The sequence below is a fragment of the Balaenoptera musculus genome, chromosome X (genome assembly GCF_009873245.2).
Source record: "Balaenoptera musculus isolate JJ_BM4_2016_0621 chromosome X, mBalMus1.pri.v3, whole genome shotgun sequence".
NCBI lineage: Eukaryota > Metazoa > Chordata > Mammalia > Artiodactyla > Balaenopteridae > Balaenoptera > Balaenoptera musculus.
This window is the reverse complement of record NC_045806.1, coordinates 36,382,100-36,401,896: the sequence shown is the minus strand read 5'-3', so window position 1 is coordinate 36,401,896 and position 19,797 is coordinate 36,382,100. Positions and strand designations below refer to the sequence as shown.

Here is a 19,797-nt window from a genome sequence, read left to right as displayed (position 1 = left end):
TAGGGCCTGTGCTCCGCAACGAGAAGCCACCTCAATGAGAAGCCTGCGCACCGCAACGAAGAGTAGCCCCTGCTCACAGCAACTAGAGAAAGCCCGCACACAGCAACGAAGACCCAATGCAGCCAAAAAATTAAATAAATAAATAAATAAAATTAAAAAAAAAAAAAGGTCAGTTCCTCAGTCACATTAGCACATTCCAAGTGTTCAGCAACCATATGTGGCTAGTGGCTGCCATATTGGACAGAGCAGATATAGGACATTTCCATCATTGCAAAAAGTTCTATTAGAGAGTGCAACTGTAGAGTAAGGGAAATTCTAACATGTCACTGTTGGTGATGATTATTCCCAGTTAAGCCTTTTTCCTAGTTGTTTTTGCAGTCAGGGGTACAAACTGGCTCTTCTCTATTTAAAAATCCTCGGCAAAACAATAATTATTAATGACATGCCATTATTGAGATGGTGCCCAAAGGAGTTTCCCAAGACTTTTGGTTTTTTGCTTTGCTATACACCTGAACCAGTATGGCCTACAAAAGAAAAAGAAAATCTTATCCAAAGTGAATGGTTAGCCATTTTTGAAGTTAATTTCTTTCCCAAAGAAGCTATTAATTATACTTCTTTCTCAGTTCTTCCCTAAAGTCTTTTTAACTCTATTGTTGCTTTGGCCTGTGTGACATTACCCTGTCTGGGATTGAACCTTTCATTGCCCAAATAAAAGCCGTTTACTATAGGGTTCAGGCTTGCCCCCTCACAAGAAACACATGCTGTATTTCTCCCAGTGCCACTGAATCAGACTTGGGCCTAAAATAGCCAAAGTGGTGACTAAGATTCATTTGGACAGGAGCAAGCTGTCACAGCGGAGAGGGGTCATGTGAATTTACCACATCCCTTTGCAAGCCTCTTTAAAATTTAAGACCCACCAAACAACCTAGAATTAGGAGCATCAGCAGGGTTATCACTGAGTTTTTTTTTCAGCTTCTGGTAAGGCTGTATTCCTTTGTGTATTCAGCCACCCTGGTTAAAGCTTGTTATACCTACTCTCCTCAAGAAACTAATTCTCATTCTGCCATTTCTGTGAGCTTCTAGAACAGAGATTGCAACTTCCCTGGCTTTCAGAGCTCACCACACAATTTATTTTCACAAATGAACAGCTAGGTACCCATCCTTCTACCTAGACACTGTTTTTAAGCCCATCAGATGGTGGGAAACACCCTAATTATTATGATTCCCTTTGAAGTTCACACAAAGCAGTAGAAAATTGATTTTATTACTAAGTCAGAGGTAGGAAATTTTTATTGTCAGTGGCAAGAAGAAAGTGAATGAGTACAGTGTTATGGGAAAGAGTGACCTCTAGAGCTACATCGCCTTAGGTGAATTCTGACCCTGACACTAGCTGTGTAACCTTGAACGAGTTATTTAAATTTTGTGTGCCTCAATTTCCTTGTCTATAAAATGGGGATAATGATAATAGCTAACTCATAGGGTTGTAAGGATTTAATGAATTAATATAGCAGTTAGAATAGTACCTAGCAGTCATACGTGCTCCATAGATATTATTTTCTATTAACATTTTATTGTTATTGTTTTATTATTATTTTAATATTTAATACCTTTGATTTGGTCTCTATTAACAACTGTAATTCCTAAATGGACGCTCCATACCATTTTAGCTTTTCCCCAGTAACATCATTTACATTTTTGAGATTTTTAAAGGCTTTCAAAAAATTACAGAACACCAAAAATGTCGCTGAATAATCTCTATTTATGTATGTCTTCCAAAGTAATGATGCTTAGACTTTTCTGACCATTTTGATCATCATTTTCCTTCACAGTATCTAGAAAGAAAGGATCTTATACCTGTGATATATTGTAATAGTCACTCCCCTTCTAGTGACTCTAGTATCTTTCCTCTAGTATCATATCCATCCTGTGATATACATTCTTTAGAGCAGTGGCTCTCCAAGTGTGATCCCCAGACCATCAGCATCAGCATCACCTGGGAACTTATTAAAAATACAGATTCTCAGGCTCTAGTACAGTCAGGCAAAAAAAAAAAAAAAAGGTATCCAGATTGGAAAGAAAGTAAAGTTGTCTTTGTTTACAGATGACATGATCTTGTATATAGAAAATCCTTAGGAATCTGCAAATATCTATTAGAAGTAATAAGTTCAGCAAGGTTGCAAGATACAAGATCAGTATATAAAATTGAGTTGTATTTCTATATATGAGCAATGAACAGTCTTAAAATGAAATTAAACAATTCCATTCACAATAGCATCAAAAAGAATGAAACACTTAAGAATAAATTTAACAAAAGAATTTTAAGACTTGTAAACTAATATTGCTGAGAGAAATTAAAGAAGATCTAAATAAGTGGAGAGGTATTTAATATTCGTGGATTGGAAGACTCAATATTGTTAAGATGGCAATTCTTCCCAAATTGGTCTGTAGGTTGAACACAATCCCTATCAAAGTTTTAGCAGAAATTGACAAACTGATCCTAAATTTACATGGAAATGCAGAGGACCAAGAATAGTCAAAACAATCTGTTGAAAAAGAACAAAGTTGGAGGACTTATATTTTCCAACACTTACTATAAAGCTATAGTATCTGTGGTACTGGTATGGTATAGGGTTAGACGTGTAGATTGGTGAAGAGAATCAAGAGTTCAGGAATAAACTCTTATATTTATGGTCAGTTGATTTTCAACCAAAATGCCAAAGCAATTCAATGGGGAAGGAATAGTCTTTTCAACAAATGGTGCTGGGACAATTGGATATTGACATGCAGTAAAAGACATAAACGGCCACGTATTGGATGGTTGCATTTATTTGCAGTATCTCGAATAGGTATTTACGTGTGTAAGTCCATAGAGACAAAAAGCAAACTGGTGATTGCCAGGCACTGGGTAGTGACTGCTTAATGGGTATAGGGACTTTCTGGGTTGGGATGAGGATGTTTTGGATCTAGACAGAAGTGGTGGCCGCATAACATTGTGAATGTACTAATTAGCACTGAATTGTACACTTTAAAATGGTTAGTTTTATGTTATGTGAATTCCACATAACCTACTTTTTTTTTATACCATATGACAAAATAGTCTTCTTAAATACTGGCTTTCACTTTGGCACACTTGAAGGACATGACACATTCACATAGTAACAGTAGCTCACCACACCAGTCAGCTCAGCCAAGACACCACCCATCCCTCCCCCCCTCAGCCCCAGGCATGCAGGAGGTTGGAGGGGCATACGTTTATTGAAAAAGCCCCATGGGTGATTCTGATAAGTTTACCTTATTGAGAGTCATTACTCTAAAGCACAAACTTGTAATTGGTCTACAAAATTCCGTCATATGTACATATCATAATTTAATTAAACAGCTGTTGGACATGGACATTGCTTCCAGTTTTCCACAACCATAAATACTATTGCATTGACTCTGTTTTCACTAATCTTTGTACACCTCTGATTATATTCTTAGGGTAAGTTCTTTGCTACTGGAACTTGTTGGCATCAGAGTGTATACATGTATTTAAGATTTTTGATCTCTATGAATAACTTACCTTCCAAAAGGCTTATACCTGTTTATAAATTTTAATGTATTTTTGGTAGTGAGTTTATTATTTTTGCAGTTGAACCTTTTTCCCATTCTGAAAGTTTTGTGAAACTATTTTATGCCAGAATATAAAACATTATTCATTTTACTCTACTGAAATTTCAAGACTATTACTCATTATTGGTTATAATAGTGTCAGTACTCAGCAATCAGAAAGTGTTCCTTTCCATATTCATACATTCATTTTGGCATTTAACCTATTCAGCAAGCTACAGGACACAACAAATACCTAATGAGAAAATTATTTGGACAAGTATAAAGCATTGACATCATTTTCAGACTATCTTTCGAACTGTAGGTTTTAAAAGTTTATAGAACCCTACATGTGATTTGAATTATCACACATTTCTTTTTATTTTCCTTTCTTTCTTTCACTATTTTATTTTACACCTGTGAATGATGATGGAAAATTTCTTTTCACCATTTTGGTTATCAGACATTTCATATGTTGAATTTTTCCCCTACTTTTATTTCATACCGAGCTCTAGAATTTTAATACTTCAGTTTTTTCACATCCTCTAGAAATAATACTTCTTATATAAACTACATAGTCCTGAGTACAGGACTAGATATGAGGATTGTATTTTCTCAGACTGAATATTAGGATGCATGGGACAGAGTGTGTGATCCAGACTGTCTGGAAAATCTGTGCTCTATGGGTATGTGTCTCTTAAGGAGGCATACCTGTACTCTAACTCTGGGTGCCATTTACATGAAGGAGTTACTGTGCAAGGGGCCGAGGTGGGGAAAGGGGCTGTGGGTGTCTGAGCTTGTCTATCTAGGGAAGAGGCTCAGCAGGAAATCTGTTCTAGAAATCATTCCCTTTGCTTCATGAATTAGAAAGCAAATTTCCCTATAGTGAAGTATGTCAAAGTTATTCTGTACAAATAGAAGCAATATTCTGTATTTGGGTAAGTTTATTGCAGTCACTTCAGGAAAGGGTGAGTTGAATCCGTGTAATTCAATTTAGAGGATAAAACCATTTATTCCTTGTATATACAGAAAGTGAGGGAGATTTCTGATAACTTCCTATAATTTTCCTTTATTGATTTTGCAAATTGCAAAAATATAGCCTGCATTACTTCTCTGACTTACCAGTCGGTCTCTTGGGTTCCTGCAGTTTGTAGAACTAGAAAAAATTTGTTTAGGAATGCCGTTTTCCGGTACTCACTATCCAATACAATAGCCACTAGGCATATGTGGCTACTTAATTTTTAATTTTAATTAATATTAAATGAAATTTAAAATTTGATTTCTCGGTTGCACTAGCCACATTTCAAGTGCTCAGTACCACATGTGGCCAGTCGCTACAGTATTGGTCAGTACAGGTATAGAACATTTCTGTCATCACGGAAAGTTCTGTTGTACAGCACTGCTATCTGCAAGAGTAATGCTACACCTAAGCAGCACCTTTTGAGAGGTCAACCAGGAAGCTTTAATTAGCTGCCTTTTGTCAGTCTTCCCCCTTCTACCAATTCATCAACAGCTAACTTAAAGATTTATCGAGGACCTTTGTGCCCTAATGAAGACCAGCACTTACCCAGAGCCCTCTAATTACAGGAGAGAACAGTAAATTAGCAGAGAGGTTGCAGGCTCCAGCTCCTCAGAGCAGTAAATCTGGTATCCAAAAGGCACCTTTGATTCTAAACCTGAAAACGGTTATTCTGGTATGAACAGTTACATAAATAATAATTGACGTGAGTTTGACCTTATATTTTATAAAGCAATTCTATTAGTTGCTGATTCTGAAATACAGAGTTTATTACTCTCAAAGTTAGACAGTCTAGCTTTTGAAAGTTATTATATACATTAAAAGACCATCTTTATGAAATACTTTTACACAGACCCAAAAGGATTCCTAAGATATCTATTCCATGCAATTGCTCTGAAATATAGCCATATCTACTACACTAACAAGTCTCATTTTTAATCTTCTTCAGAGAAGATAGCACAGCCTCCTTTAATCATATGCCCTGACTTAATTTTGAAACTCTAGCTTTTAGACTTTTGTTTAGATTATGCTTAAGTATCAAATACATATAGGCCATGCTGACTAAACTGAATGATAACTTTGGTTGTGACTATATGGAGAGAGATGGGAAGTTCTGATTTAGTTAATGATCTTACCTCATTATCATCTAGGACCTAATTCTTACATGTAGTCAACATAAATCCTTTAACATTTCTGCCTCGAAATGATTTTCTAGCCTTTTGGTCAGCCTCAACCACTCCAAATTCTCCACCCTTTTTAGGGTTTTGAGTTGTGTTCTGAGTCTTAGTAAGATGATCCTCTCTCAAATTCTTAAGTCACACTTGAATTTGTATGTCCCGGTGATGCGTTTTGCCCCCCCAGTATATCACAAAATGATTGTGTGACCTTGCCACTTAGGTGCAAAGCCAGTATTCTATATCTCATACTTCTGTGTTTTGTATTTAGACTTTTAAAAATATACCTCCCTGCCCTTGTGCCTATCAGCCTTCATGGTACTTGTTTCTGAGCTCAGTTAGGGGGCACCAGAAAGGGGGTATTGGCTTTTGACTCTGTCTTCAAGTCAGTAATTCATCTGTGTTCAACTCTCCTGTTCCTTACTTAATAACTTTGCTGTTTCCCTAAGTGCATGTACAGTAGTTTAACTTAGCAGAAGTCTGAGCTAACCATTTTCTTTGTTTGTTTTCCACTTCCTTAAATGAGACACAGAATCATCTAGTGGGGAGTGTTCCATTTTGATGTTTGACATATTAACTACAATTATGATTGAGCTTAATTACTTGTAGTTATCTTTTTCTTTGAATTTAAAATCTGCCTTCTCCTTTCTAGGTTAATTTGCTTAGTAGAAAATTGCATCATTAATATTAGTAATCAGATTGTGAATGGTCTTTTTTTAAAAAATAAATTTATTTATTTATTTGTTTTTATCTTTGGCTGTGCTGGTTCTTTGGTGCTGCACATGGGCTTTCTCTAGTTGAGGCAAGCAGTGGCTACTCTTCGTTGCGATGCGCAGGCTTCTCATTGTCATGGCTTCTCTTGTTGCAGAGCACGGGCTCTAGAGTGCAGGCTCAGTAGTCGTGGCGCACGGGCTTAGCTGCTCCGTGGCAAGTGGGATCTTTCCAGGCCAGGGATCAAACCTGTGTCCCCTGCATTGGCAGGCAGATTCTTAACCACTGCGCCACCAGGGAAGCCCGTGAATGGTCTTCTTAACTCAAAATCGTTATGTTTTACTCTCAAAACTTACTGAAGTATATCTTCTAAACTAAAGTAGATAGAAAACTTCTTTACGAAGGATTTAATAAACTGGAAAGTTTGAAGAACTACTTGTATAAGATCTGGTTTTATGTTGTTATATCCACAGGCTCTTCAATAGCGACAGTGTAGTAGAGGGGTTGGCAAACTACAATCTGGGGACCAAAGCACTCACATAAGAGCTTTACGCTTTCACAAATTAATACATCTATATTTCTATTTTTATATATAAAGTTTTATTGGAACACAGTGATGGAAATTCATGTACATATAGTCTATAGCTGCTTTCACGCTAAATGGCAGAGTTGAATAGTTACAACAGAGACCATATGCCCTGCAAGCCTAAAATATTCACTCTCTGGCCCTTTACAGGAAAATATTTTTGACCCCTAGTACAGTAAAAACCCTTGAACTGGGGAGAGTAGTCAGAAGACCTCCATTCTGTCTACTCTTGATTCTGTCTCTAAGTTGGCAGCAACCTTAATAGGTTACTAAGCCTCTCTAGACCTCAGTTTCTTCATCTGCAAAATGAGTCTCCTAGAATGAATCATCTTGCAGGTTGACTCTCCAACTCCAATAAAATTCTATAAATCCATAAACTGTTTTGAAACCATTTTGCTGTTTTACATAATAGCTTTGTATTGAATTTTTGAACCACATGCAGTCACTGAGTTTAGAAAGCTAAATAAACAAAACTGCTAACCATAAGACAGATAAATTAGGAACTTGCTACTATTGTTTCAAAAGAATTTACCTCTCAGGGCTCTTTTAAATAGTGCTTTCCCAGTATAAGTATTTCTAGATCTTTGACTATAGTGGTAACTAGAACAGGCCTTGAAACATAAAACTAACATATTAAGAAACTCAGCTGAACTTCATTTGGAAATAAAAATAAAGCATCTCTAAAATTTTAGTTTCAGTGTATGAGAAACATGTGCTTTGATCTATAAAAATTCCATTTTCATCCAGCTTTTAGGGAACATGTATAATATGTAAAGTGAAATAAGCTTCTACTACAGAAAGAAGAACTCAACATTCAGTACTATTTTTTTCATCATGGTAGCTGACCATAAAATTCTGCATAAGAACCTCTCATGCATTAACCCTGGACTATTGGAAATCTAAAAAAGTTGCCTGGAATGGTATCATCAAGATCACTTCTCTACTTTTTGCTCTTCCCTTTCTGTTTATATTTGCTCTTTTTCAGTTTATATTTGTAGAAAGAAACCCTAACATAACCACCCCCCAAAAAAATGAACCTTGTAGAAATGTGTTTCCATTAATAATGTTATTAGAATTATTAGTAATTATTAATAATTTTATTATTATTGTGATTATTAATGAAATTTAATAAATACCTGTATACACAAAAGATTGATCTTTCTTTTCAGAAAAATCTAAGAGTTCAATATTTAAAATTTAGACTTAAGCTTCTTTACACTTAGACTACTAGGGTGATATGATACTTAGACTACGTAAGTGAGCAATTCTCCCTAAAGCAGCAAAGGCTCTACTCAGGTTCTAGCTACATATTAGTAGGGTTAGTAATAATTTGCACTTACAAAATGCTTTATGGTTTGCAAAGCACTTTCATAAACATTACGACTTTTGACAATCACGTAAGGTAAGCTATGTCAGTTTTAATATCCTCACTTTACAAATGAGAAAACCTCAAGAGGTTAAATGATTAAATCAAGTAAGGTCATGCAGATGGAAAGTGGCAGAGCCCAGGAACACACCTGGATATTCTGACCTACACCTAACACTCACGTGATTCTAACCTACACCTAACACTCACGTGATTCAACACATACAAAATAACTTTTATCGTTCTTATTGTTACTGAAACAATAATTCCCAACATTTTTCTACCCAATAATCTTAAGGGATATCATGGACTCAACATGACAGTGTTTCTCAACTAGGAATCAAGGGAGGCTATGCATGTGGTTTAGAAGAGTCAACATGTAGTTGATTCTGCTGGGTGGCCTGAGTGAGAATACTATACAAGAGTAACACATAGTCATTATTAATATCAAAAAGAAAGGAAAAAAAGATTTAAAAAAAGAAAAATGACTCACATTCCTACTACCCAGGGATAATTAATACTATTAACATTTTGGTATATATTCGGTCTTTTATATCTTTATTAACTTTTTTTCAAAAATAAGATCATACTACTACAGATTTTTTAAAACCTTTTTTTGTGTAATTCATCACAGACACCTTATCATTTCAGTAAACACTCTTCTGCAGCATCATTTTATAGTGACTGCAGAATATTTCGTTGTCTAGTATATGTTTAAGTTCAAGATGTAAATGGTTTCATATACTTTTACAATCCCCAACAGTGTTTGTCTGGTATGTGCGTGTGTGATTTATCTAAAGGAATCCAAAATTATTTAAAACCACCTCTTTTCTAGCTATCATCTCCTATATATTTGACCTTCTGAATAATTCTTAAATAAATATTTGGTAATTAACTTTTTTGTATTTATGTATTTCTTTTTTATCAATATTTTTTATTGAAGTATAGGTGATTTACAATGTGTTAATTTCTACTGTACAGCAAAGTGATTCAGTTATACATATATACATTCTCTTTTTTTATATTCTTTTCCATTATGGTTTATCTTAGGATATTGAATATAGTTCTCTGTGCTATACAGTAGGACCTTGTTGTTTATTGTATTTCTTTTAATAATATCAATATATATTTTTCAGGACTTCCCTGGCAGTCCATTGGTTAGGACTCCACACTTTTCACTGCCAAGGGCCTGGGTTCAATACCTGGTCAGGGAACTAAGATCCCACAAGCTGCGCAGCATGGCCAAAAACAAAAACAAAAACAAAATTTTAAAAAATATATATATATTTTTTCATCTCTTTGCTTTAGGGTGCAGTACTAGCAGCTGTGTCAAGTCACAAATTCAACTCATTCTATGGGGATCCCCCTGAAGAGTTGCCAGATTTCTCCGAAGACCCTACCTCCTCAGGTAATTGAATCATTCATTCATTCACCAGTGTGAATCATTTAGTGTCTACATCCTTTCTCTTCCATTATGAATAAACTTTTTCTGTGAATCTAGTCAGATCCTCCATGGGATTCTAAGGAAGTGTCAGCAGCCAAATTCCATCCACATGTGTCTGATTCCTTTTCATTTTAATACTGAAATTGCTTTCCCCTACTGCTCCAAACCGACATTTCACTTTTTTTTTTTTAATCTCGGAAATACTTCTTCCCCTTTCCCCCCTCCAGACCCAACACTGCACTTCATCCAATCCAACATTTGTAGTCAGTCTTTCTGAATCTTTGTGATTACCTTCTACCTCAACAAAAATTTCCGATGTAAGATTTTCCCCATGTCAACTGTAGCAGATCAGACTTTGGAACAATGCTGCTTTTAATTGAATCTTTCAATGTAAAGCTGTCTTGTGAATTATCTCTAGAAACAATTTACAGGTTCATCTCTTTTTATAAAGTCTATAGCAAGTCTACACAAGCATTCAAGGGAGAGGAACATAGAAGAAGAATTGCCTATTTTGATGAAATGTATATAGGTACTCCTGAAAAAACCCACTAATGTTCACAAAATTATTTTATAAAATGCTCAGATTTCCATCTTACCAGTGAGGTATTCTCAAGGATTATTTACTAAAAATACATAGGACCCATTTATATGTATATGTAAATGCATGTATATGTGTTACAGTTTTAAATTTTTATTTGCGTATTTATTTACTTAACTCCTATATCATATGTCCTCTGGCCTCAACTTTTCTTTCTTTCATTAGAATTACTCAGTATTTGTCATGTGGTTGACTTTGCGCTAGTGATTTGATTTTTGTACTCTCGGACTGGCTCATTCAATATTCGTGCATCAGCATTGGAATCAAGGCCCAGGGCCCTTCCTAAAGCATGAGTTGTTTGTCCTTCACCGGTAGCCATATAGGAAGAATGGATGTGCTAAGCTTCTTACATGTTGGAACCATGAGCATTTGTCAGTATTTATGCTTCTTCCTTCCTCTGTTATACACGTATGTGCACATACCTGCTCACATACGCATATACACACAGAGAGTTTCTTACCAATTGGTATGTGCTTATACCTTGTGCAAAATAACAGGAGCAAATTTCCCATTCCAGCAGCTATATAGTTCCTTATTTTGACCTTTACCAATTGGGATGTGAATCTTCCTCTTTTGAGTGAAGGTGATTTCCAAAAGCATTCATAAATGGGAATCTTAGAGAAGAGACTCTGAGGAGGACTTGCTCTTTTCCTCTTGTGCTGACTTGGTCATTATCCAGAGTCCTTCCCACAGGAAAGGCAAGGCCGTAGTTGTGTTATAGGTATATTCCCCACCGCTCCCTATTGTTTCACATCTGTCTTTTTTTCTTCTGGTCCATTTTGTTCCCTCCATTTTGTAGCTTTCTGTTATTGTTAGCTCAAACCTCCTTCTTCCTTCCTCACACTCAGATTACAGTTAACCCTTTCTAGGGGGAGTGAATCTAGTAACAGTTTTATGTTGTACTGTGGCTACATGATATAGTCACATACTTGGAATATATTTAGAGATTTTGGGTCAATATCTCTAATACCATTTTCATCTTTAGAAATGGGAAGAGAGCAGGATGGGCCTTGCAACAGCTTCAGAGACCTAATCTTTAATGTTGCCCCTTAATATTTACCTCTGCTTAGCAAGACTTTAATGAGCTCTTAAGTATTCCTTTCTGTGAAGAGCTGGATTTTTCTTTTAGGAAAAGGAATTGTCTATAGTTATGCTTATTTTCTGTTAAATACATTTTTATTGCCCATTTTTTTCTGTTTTTTTTTAGTACAATCTCTAAACGATATGGTTGAAATAGTTTCTGATTACAGTACTTGCTTTTTAAAAAAAGAAATTTCTCACACTGTCTTGTGGGTCGCCTGCAAACCCTCAAATTAGTTGTTCACAATTTTGCATATATTGCTTCCCTTTCCTGTAGTCTCACCCTATGCCTTTTTTTTTTTTTTTTTAGTTTCTGGATCTTAACGATCCTGCAAGCAGTCTGTATCTTCATTCGATGTGCTAAATGTGTCTAAAATATTTTTGAGGGCACTGTCCAGCTGCTATCAATAAAAGATAAAATTGTTATGCAGTGTAAGTGTCTGATTACCTACCCTAAATGAAGAGGAAATTTTTATATAGTCAGATGTCAAAGACAAAGGAAATTTTTGAAGAAAATTTTAATGTTTTCCTAAATTTCACATGGCTATCAGGAATTATCATATGTTCCTAAAATTAACTTTTAATACTAGGCCATTTAAAGGGAGGCATTATCTATTATTGTCAGCATTATTTATCAAATATCTGTCTTTGCAAATTTCCTTTACTGCAACTAACAGCAATGGTTGTATGGTTAGTTGCAGAAAGACTATGATGTTTTATCTAGACTCATATAAGGGCTTTATACTTACATAAGTTAACACATCTATATTTTCATTTTTCAGTGCATTTTTATTTTTAATATTTTCATTAATTTTAAGCCTAAATTCTTCTCTGTTTAATCCTAGCCCTTTAATTCTCCATCATTTATTTTAAGTTCCCAATGTTATCCTTTCCACTGCCTTTCTGTTCAAATTTGCATGGGTTTGTTTTACAGTACAAAACATAAAGCACTTTTCATCTTTACCTGAATGTTCTTCCAGAAAGCCCATGTCAAAAAGAAAAAAGTGATCATAAAGCATGTGCTTGTAGGGCAGGGGTGAGGGAGTGGGGAAGGAGGAGTTAGAGAGAGAACAGTATAAGGTCACCAACTGTCCTTTCTTGAGATGGACTGTTTTTCATCTTTAGATAATGCCTTTTCTATTCTTTCTGTGAAATGATAGTAAATGGTAGTTTGTTAAATTTTTTTTCTTAATGACCTTGCTTGACAAAATTAAAAGCTGGCAATCCTATTTTCCTCCCCGCAAATTCTATTCAAAATCATAATTTTAATTTTTAAAAAATAATTTAACAGAGCCTTTCATTAACAGTGGAAAAAATAATTTAAAATGAATCAGTTTGTCATCTAAAGAAGAGTTTAACATATTTAGTTATGCTGTTTACATTGTAAAATAATGTTTATATAAGAGATTTTTTTCCTATTTTGATTATTGAAATTAGTCCATTATACATTCTCTAGAATTTGTTAGGTTTAATCTTAAGATAAACAGTGTATTGTTGCTTTGTTACTTAACAAAGTGGAAATATTCTGTTCTTGTCTTTCAAATCAAAGAAGTCAGAATCAGAACACAGGGGATGTTCTCATGGAACACAAGGGCTCACTTTGGGCTCAGCTAAGAGACCATGCTTCTTGTGGCTCATCTACTGGGCCCAACTGTGGCTTGATAACCCGCTTGCTCTAAAATCATACTGTTTGTTGTTTGTCCATATGCTGCCTTCCTCCTAGGACTTCTAGCAGCAGAAAGTAGGTATCCCTTTGCTTTCCTCTAAGGTTTATCTTTTATGCAAAAGTGTTTGGCTTTGCATGGTTCATAATCAGCTTGACTTTTTCCTTGGCTGTTTCTGCTTAGATGTTTATTTATGAATTTTAACACTGCTTGACCATACAATAAAAACTTGGATATATTGATTTCCTGAAGCATTGTTACACAAATAATACTAACTTCTTACTTCTTTCACAAGAGGAAAAAGAGGCAGTGTTAAAATTTTAAGTGCACTTAATATTATTTCACATCTGAATTTCAAGCACAAATACATTAATTCCAGGGAAAGGCTAACAATTTATTTTATAGTTTGCTTTCAAGAAAACTTTCAGGGTAAGTGAACGTTCCTTTAACAGTTATATAATCTATAAGCAGTTTTTTTTACTCTGTTACTGACTCTATTTTTAGCTTATTGACATGGAGCTGTGAAATAAACTCCTGGATTCATGTCTCTTAACAACTTCTACCATCAGAAAGAACACCTATAAAGAATAATGTAATGGCTAGATTTTCATTACAAAGGGATATAATTTGAGTATGTGAGAATAGTAAAGTAAAAAGTATGTAAGAAATTACATACACACAAATGAGTATTAGTAAAACTAAGGCAATCTAAATGAGATGGGTGGATTGTATCAATGTCAGTATTCTGGTTGTGATATTACACTATGTTTTGTAAAAAGTTACCAGTGAGGAAACCGAGCAAAGTATGCAAGGGATCTCTGTATTATTTCTTACAACTGCATATAAATCTCCAATTATCTCAATAATAATTTCAATTAAAATAACAGAATAAATCTTTACCTCAACATTGTGCTTACTGGGGGGAAAGTATATAAGAGACAAAGATAAATAGAAAATCTGGGTGCTACTAATTAAATTCATTGCCACACTTTCTTGCATTAATTACTTCTACCTCAAATTGCAGCCAATTTAATATAAAAATCTCACAGTATGTTAGTTATCTGTTGCTCTCTAATGAATAAGCTCAAAACAGCATTTATCATCTAACAGTTTCTATTGGTCAGGAATCTGAGCATGGCTTAGCTGAGTACCTCTGGCTCAAGATCTCTCATGACACTGCAGTCAAGATGTCATCCAGAGCTGTGATCTCATTTGAAGGCCCAACTGTAGGGGGAATCCTCTTCCATGCTCACTCACATGGGGGTTGACAGGCTTCAGTTCCTCACGGACTGTTGGGCCTCTCCATAAGGCTGCTCACAGCCTAGAAGCTTGCTTACCCTGGCACAGATGATCAAAGAGAGAGGGCAAAAGTAAGAGAGAGCACCCAAGACAGAAGCCATAGTCCTTATAACCTGATCTCAGAAGTGACATCCTATCACTTCTGCCGTCTTGTGCTTGTTACAAGTGAGTTAATAAGTCCAGCCTACACTCCAGGGAAAGAATTGATTATATAAGGGCGTGAATATCAGGAGTCAGGGATCTTGGGGGCCATCTCAGAGGCTGCCCACTATGTACCAGTTAATGACCATTGGAATGTAAGACACTTCCCATTTGTAACTGTTTTTGTTTCTCCAGATTTAGTATCCCTCTCCTTTTTTTTTTTTTTCAATCAGCAGACCTATTGTGTCATTTGGGAATGAAAGCATCTTGGAGGTATCAAGTAGTGCTTTTCCTTAGTTGTAAGGCCTTATATGAATGGGCACTTAACAACCAGCAGAATGTTATTTAAAGTACTTTGACAAATTTGTGCCCAACGATGTTGCTATTTGGAAATATAGATTGTTTTAACAAGTAAAATGGCATTAGAATTATGGTATCTGTACTCTGATAGAATACATTTGCAGAGTTTTTACTTCTTTTAACTAATAAATTTTAAGGCATCTGCACTATAATCTATACATAAAGAATCTAAAGCATTTATCACCATGTGTAAGTTTTCATAACTTGAATTGGATATAGCACAGATGCTTAAGTCCAAAATACAATTTTCATTACAGGATTCACTGTTGCTTATAACTTGACCGATAACCAGGATTTGCTTTGTACAGTGGGAATAAAACCTGTTGTCCAGGGGTAGGGGTAGGGGGAAGAGATTGACTGCAAAGGGACAAGAAGGAACTTTTGTGGAGTGATGAAAATGTACACCTAAATTGATGAATTTTAACTTAATTCTACCTTAGTAAGCATATTTTTTTTAATGCTACTGTGCTTGCAAGGAAGGGCTTTGATTGAGTGGGTGATATGAATGTATGTGTACTGATTCAGTGTTATATAAATAGGACTGCTAATGTAATAGGAAAGAGAGGTTATTGATGACTCTTCAGGAGAAACTAGACTAGATTGAGATGCTGAATTTGCTCAGTAATAGTAGGTTTTATAGCTATACATATAACTTTTTAAATATACACATACAAATCTTTGTTGCTGAAATAACTGCATACATGGGTGTATATGCGGTTTATCAGATGTATGCAGTGTATACATTTATCAAAACTCATTGAATGGTACACTTAAGATTTGTGTATTTCACTCTATGTAAATTTTATGTGAGAGAGAGAGGGAGAGAAGTATTAAAATCTATGCTGATGTACTTAGAGGTGAAGTGTACTGATGTTGACCATCTGCCACTTATTTAGAGATGAATGAAAAATAAGATGAATTGATGTGTGGATAGATATGTGATAAAGCAAATATCACAAACTGTTAATTGTAGAATCTAGGTGGTGAGTACAGTTCTCTCAACTTTCCATATGTTTGAAACTTTTCATAGTGAAGCTAGGGGGAAATAGTTTTAAGACAGACAACCTACTTTGACACTGAGAACGTTTTAAACATTCTACTATTTATTTTTCTGTCCTCCTTTCAGGTTATTTTTACTCAGTCAACTTTTTTATGAGACTTTTCCACTCTTGTAATGAAACTGTTCTAGACTCAAAGTTTTATTGACCTTTAAAGCATATTTCTCTTTAAAGAAATAGACTCAGAAAACATTTTTAAAACAGGTGACGTATTTATGCTTCTTTTGATTATTACTTCATAACAGTAGTAGAAAACTTTTTAGAAAGTATCAGTGAGATTCTTGGAAAAAGTAGAAATGTTCAAAGTTAAAATGTATGATTATCAACCTAATTTTTAGATACAAACTTGATTACCAAATGAATTATGCAAAAGTTAAAGCAAAATACTATTCTGAAGACAGGGCTTCATTACTTTCTAATAAATTTATCATTGTGAAAGTTTGGACCAAAGCCTAAGAAAATAAACCTTATATGGTAAACAAAATTCAGATCAAAAAGAAAATAGAAATTGGATATCATCTCATTACCAAATGCACATTATTCAGGTGTGTTGCTGAGGGTAAAACATGGTTTCAGGAGGGACCAGTCTGTAGTGGAAGGACTAGGTGTTAGAGACCTGGGTTCTAAGACTCACTCTCATACTCACTGCTGTGGCTCCACAGTCATTTAACCCCAATGAGCGTCTGATTTTTCAAATATAAATACACTTGTCTACAGGACAGGGTTATTGTGGAACCACATAAGATAATAAGTGTGAAAAGCACTTTGGAAATTATAAACTGTTACACAAATATAAGTATTAAAATAATTTTCATTGTGACTTGGAGGAAACTGCTATAAAATAAACTGTTTTCAGTGGTTACATATTTCTCATTATAATATTTTATTTGCAATTCTTTAGAATTTGCTCAGAAAACAATCATTTTAATCGAACATATTTTATTGTGTCTTTTTGTACAAAGCATGCTGCAAAATGCAGCCTGGAATACAAAAGTGAATAGAATACCTACAGTCCTGCCATTAGATAAATTGCCCTCTGAGGTGAACTTGTGTACTATTGTGTTTTTTTTTTAAGACAGTTACAAGTTTATTCAGTGGTTTTATAGAGAAAAACATCCTTTTCAGTTTTTGAGGAAAGTCAATAGCTCTTTCAGATATGACAGTATTGATCAGCAAAATAAATACTAGTAACAGCTTAAGAGCTTGTGTGTGTTGTGTTGTGTTGTGTTGTGTTGTATTAATTATTACTACTGCCTCTGTGTTTAAAACAATAGCAATGGAAAAGCCCCAGAAATGTCTTTGTGTACATTTATATTTTATAATGAATTGAAAAATTATGAGATTTTTACATGGGCTTGGTGTGTTGAACTGCGGATATCAATCGTACGCATCTGTGAGATATGGTTCTGCTGGTCATACTCAAGGAAATAACGAAACCTAGAAGAGGTGTCAGTAGGAAGTGTTAAAACGATCAAGGGTAAAGAAAGATTTTGAGGTTAGACCAAATATATATGTTTATTCAATATGAAAAGACAAAGGAGAAATTGAATAAAAACTGTAATTTTCCTAGCTAATTCCAGAAACTTTAAATTAGGGGCACTTTTCAGAGCTTGAAATAGGCAACTTGAGTACACCTGTGGAAATGCTTCCCTTCATGATTGAAAACCTACAAAGTTAATCACATTTGGGTACAAGATAAGACTATAAATCAGTTCAGAAAAGGTGACAGATCCAAGGAAATTAAATAGACCTGTTGACCTGGTGGGTCTTGCCTACTAGAGACACAGGCAATAGATGCCTTTGTGCTTTCCAGCAAAGCATCCACTGGGTCTGCCAGAGCAGATTGGAAACCTAGGTGGAGGTGTTGAATTCCTGCTAATCCACCTCTTCTCTGAGACTGTCCCAGCTCCTCCCTGGGCAGCCCTATTTCTGTACCACTTTATTTTTTATCTCTCCTCTATTGTTTGCTTCAGGGTATAGTATGCCTACTTCACACACCAGCCTGAGAGCCCTTTCCTTGAGACCAGGGATCATACCTGTTTTCCCTGAAGCCCCTGCCTCACACCTGGCAAAAAGCAGGAACATTTGGTAAAGGTTTTGGTTATTGTCTGGCCCAGTAGGGTTCAAGTTCTTTTCTAACCTCCATAACCATGCATAAACCACACGTCACTTCTTGTTGAAGGTTCCCCCTATGTTTCCTAGTACGGCCAGTTACTGTAGTAAGTCAAGAAGAGCATACACTTTGGATCCAGACACACTGGGGTTGAGTCCTGGCTGTACCACTTCAGCTGTGACCTTCCTTGACCTCTCTGAACCTCAGTTCCCTATCATCTGGAAAGGTCAGGTACTATATTTACTTTACTGTGTTGTCCTGGGGATATGCCTGACCCATAACAAACACTTACTAATTGGGAGCTGCTATTATTGTTTCTTTGGTACTTAATTAATTCAAGGCATACTTTGTGGATGTAATAAAATGGATCAAATATCCACCTGCCTTAAGGACCTCACAGCACAGAAACGAAGAGTGAGCAAATGCAAAGGTAGGGTAGTGCTGGTAGGACAGGAATTGCAGAGCTTTGGGAATTCACAGACCAACAAATGATACATACGTCCCTGATCGGGTACAGCCAAAATTGCTTCCCAGTGGTTAGACTTTCCATCTTAGTATTCGCTAGATACAAGGTTGTTTTATTTTAATCTTATAGTATTAATAAACTACTACCTAGATTATATATCAGCATAAGCAGTGCTGGATAGAGACAATAAAAACTAGATAAGATTCCACTAAGGTAACTAAGTGAAAATGATCATTAGCTTTCTGTGCTATCTGTTGAATTTTTTTAATATACAAAAAAACCCCACATTTCATTAATATTTTTGTTGTTGCAGTTAATCCAGAAGCTTAGAACTAGCTTTAGTAACTTTATAAACCTGGCATCATTTAATTCTCCTGTTGATGATGTGCTGGGGTCAGGGGCTCAGTGGGATATTTGGGACTAATATCTTTACATCATATCTTGCTTTCCAAGGCTTTTAATAAGGGACAAGAGAGCTGACTTTTAACTAATTTCCAGATTTTTTTTCCCTAGTCAGAACAAAGTAAAAGTCCTGAGAAGAGCAGGTAGAAGGAAGTGGATTAGGTTAATACATTTTCAGGAATAGCAGGGGAAATGAGGACTGGTTTCTGCCTTGTACCTTTTTTATTCCACTTAGTATCCACTTAATATTTTCAATGAAAGAATACCAATAGCCTGGTATGTGTAATTATTCAAAATTTAAAAGTATCCACAGCCCCATCAACAGATGAATGATCAAATTGTGGTACATCCCCACAATGTTCATTGCAGCTCTATTTACAATAGCCAGGACATGGAAGCAACCTAAGTGTCCATCGACAGATGAATGGATAAAGAAGATGTGGCACATATATACAATGGAATATTACTCAGCCATAAAAAAGAAACGAAATTGAGTTACTTGTAGTGAGGTGGATGGACCTAGAGACTGTCATCTAGAGTGAAGTAAGTCAGAAAGAGAAAAACAAATACCGTATGCTAACACGTATATATGGAATCAGAAAAAAAAAAAAGGTTCTGAAGAACCTAGGGGCAGGACAGGAATAAAGACGCAAACATAGAGAATGGACTTGAGGACACGGGGAGGGGGAAGGGTAAGCTGGGATGAAGTGAGAGAGTGGCATGGACAT

At 35.5% G+C, this 19,797-nt stretch overlaps 1 protein-coding gene across 12 annotated transcripts in view; it reads left to right on the top strand.

The window, feature by feature from the left end:
- The window catches only part of CASK (calcium/calmodulin dependent serine protein kinase), a 398,598-nt gene that overhangs the window by 283,533 nt on the left and 95,268 nt on the right, over positions 1-19,797 (top strand). For 8 of the 12 annotated variants that reach the window (XM_036839508.1, XM_036839507.1, XM_036839501.1 and 5 more), the window contains exons 10-11: positions 9,753-9,852; positions 13,290-13,307. In XM_036839508.1, coding sequence (XP_036695403.1) covers positions 9,753-9,852; positions 13,290-13,307 — 118 coding nt within the window. The remainder of the gene's footprint in view (positions 1-9,752; positions 9,853-13,289; positions 13,308-19,797) is intronic. The other 4 variants (XM_036839503.1, XM_036839510.1, XM_036839512.1 and 1 more) reach the window with 1 other exon arrangement.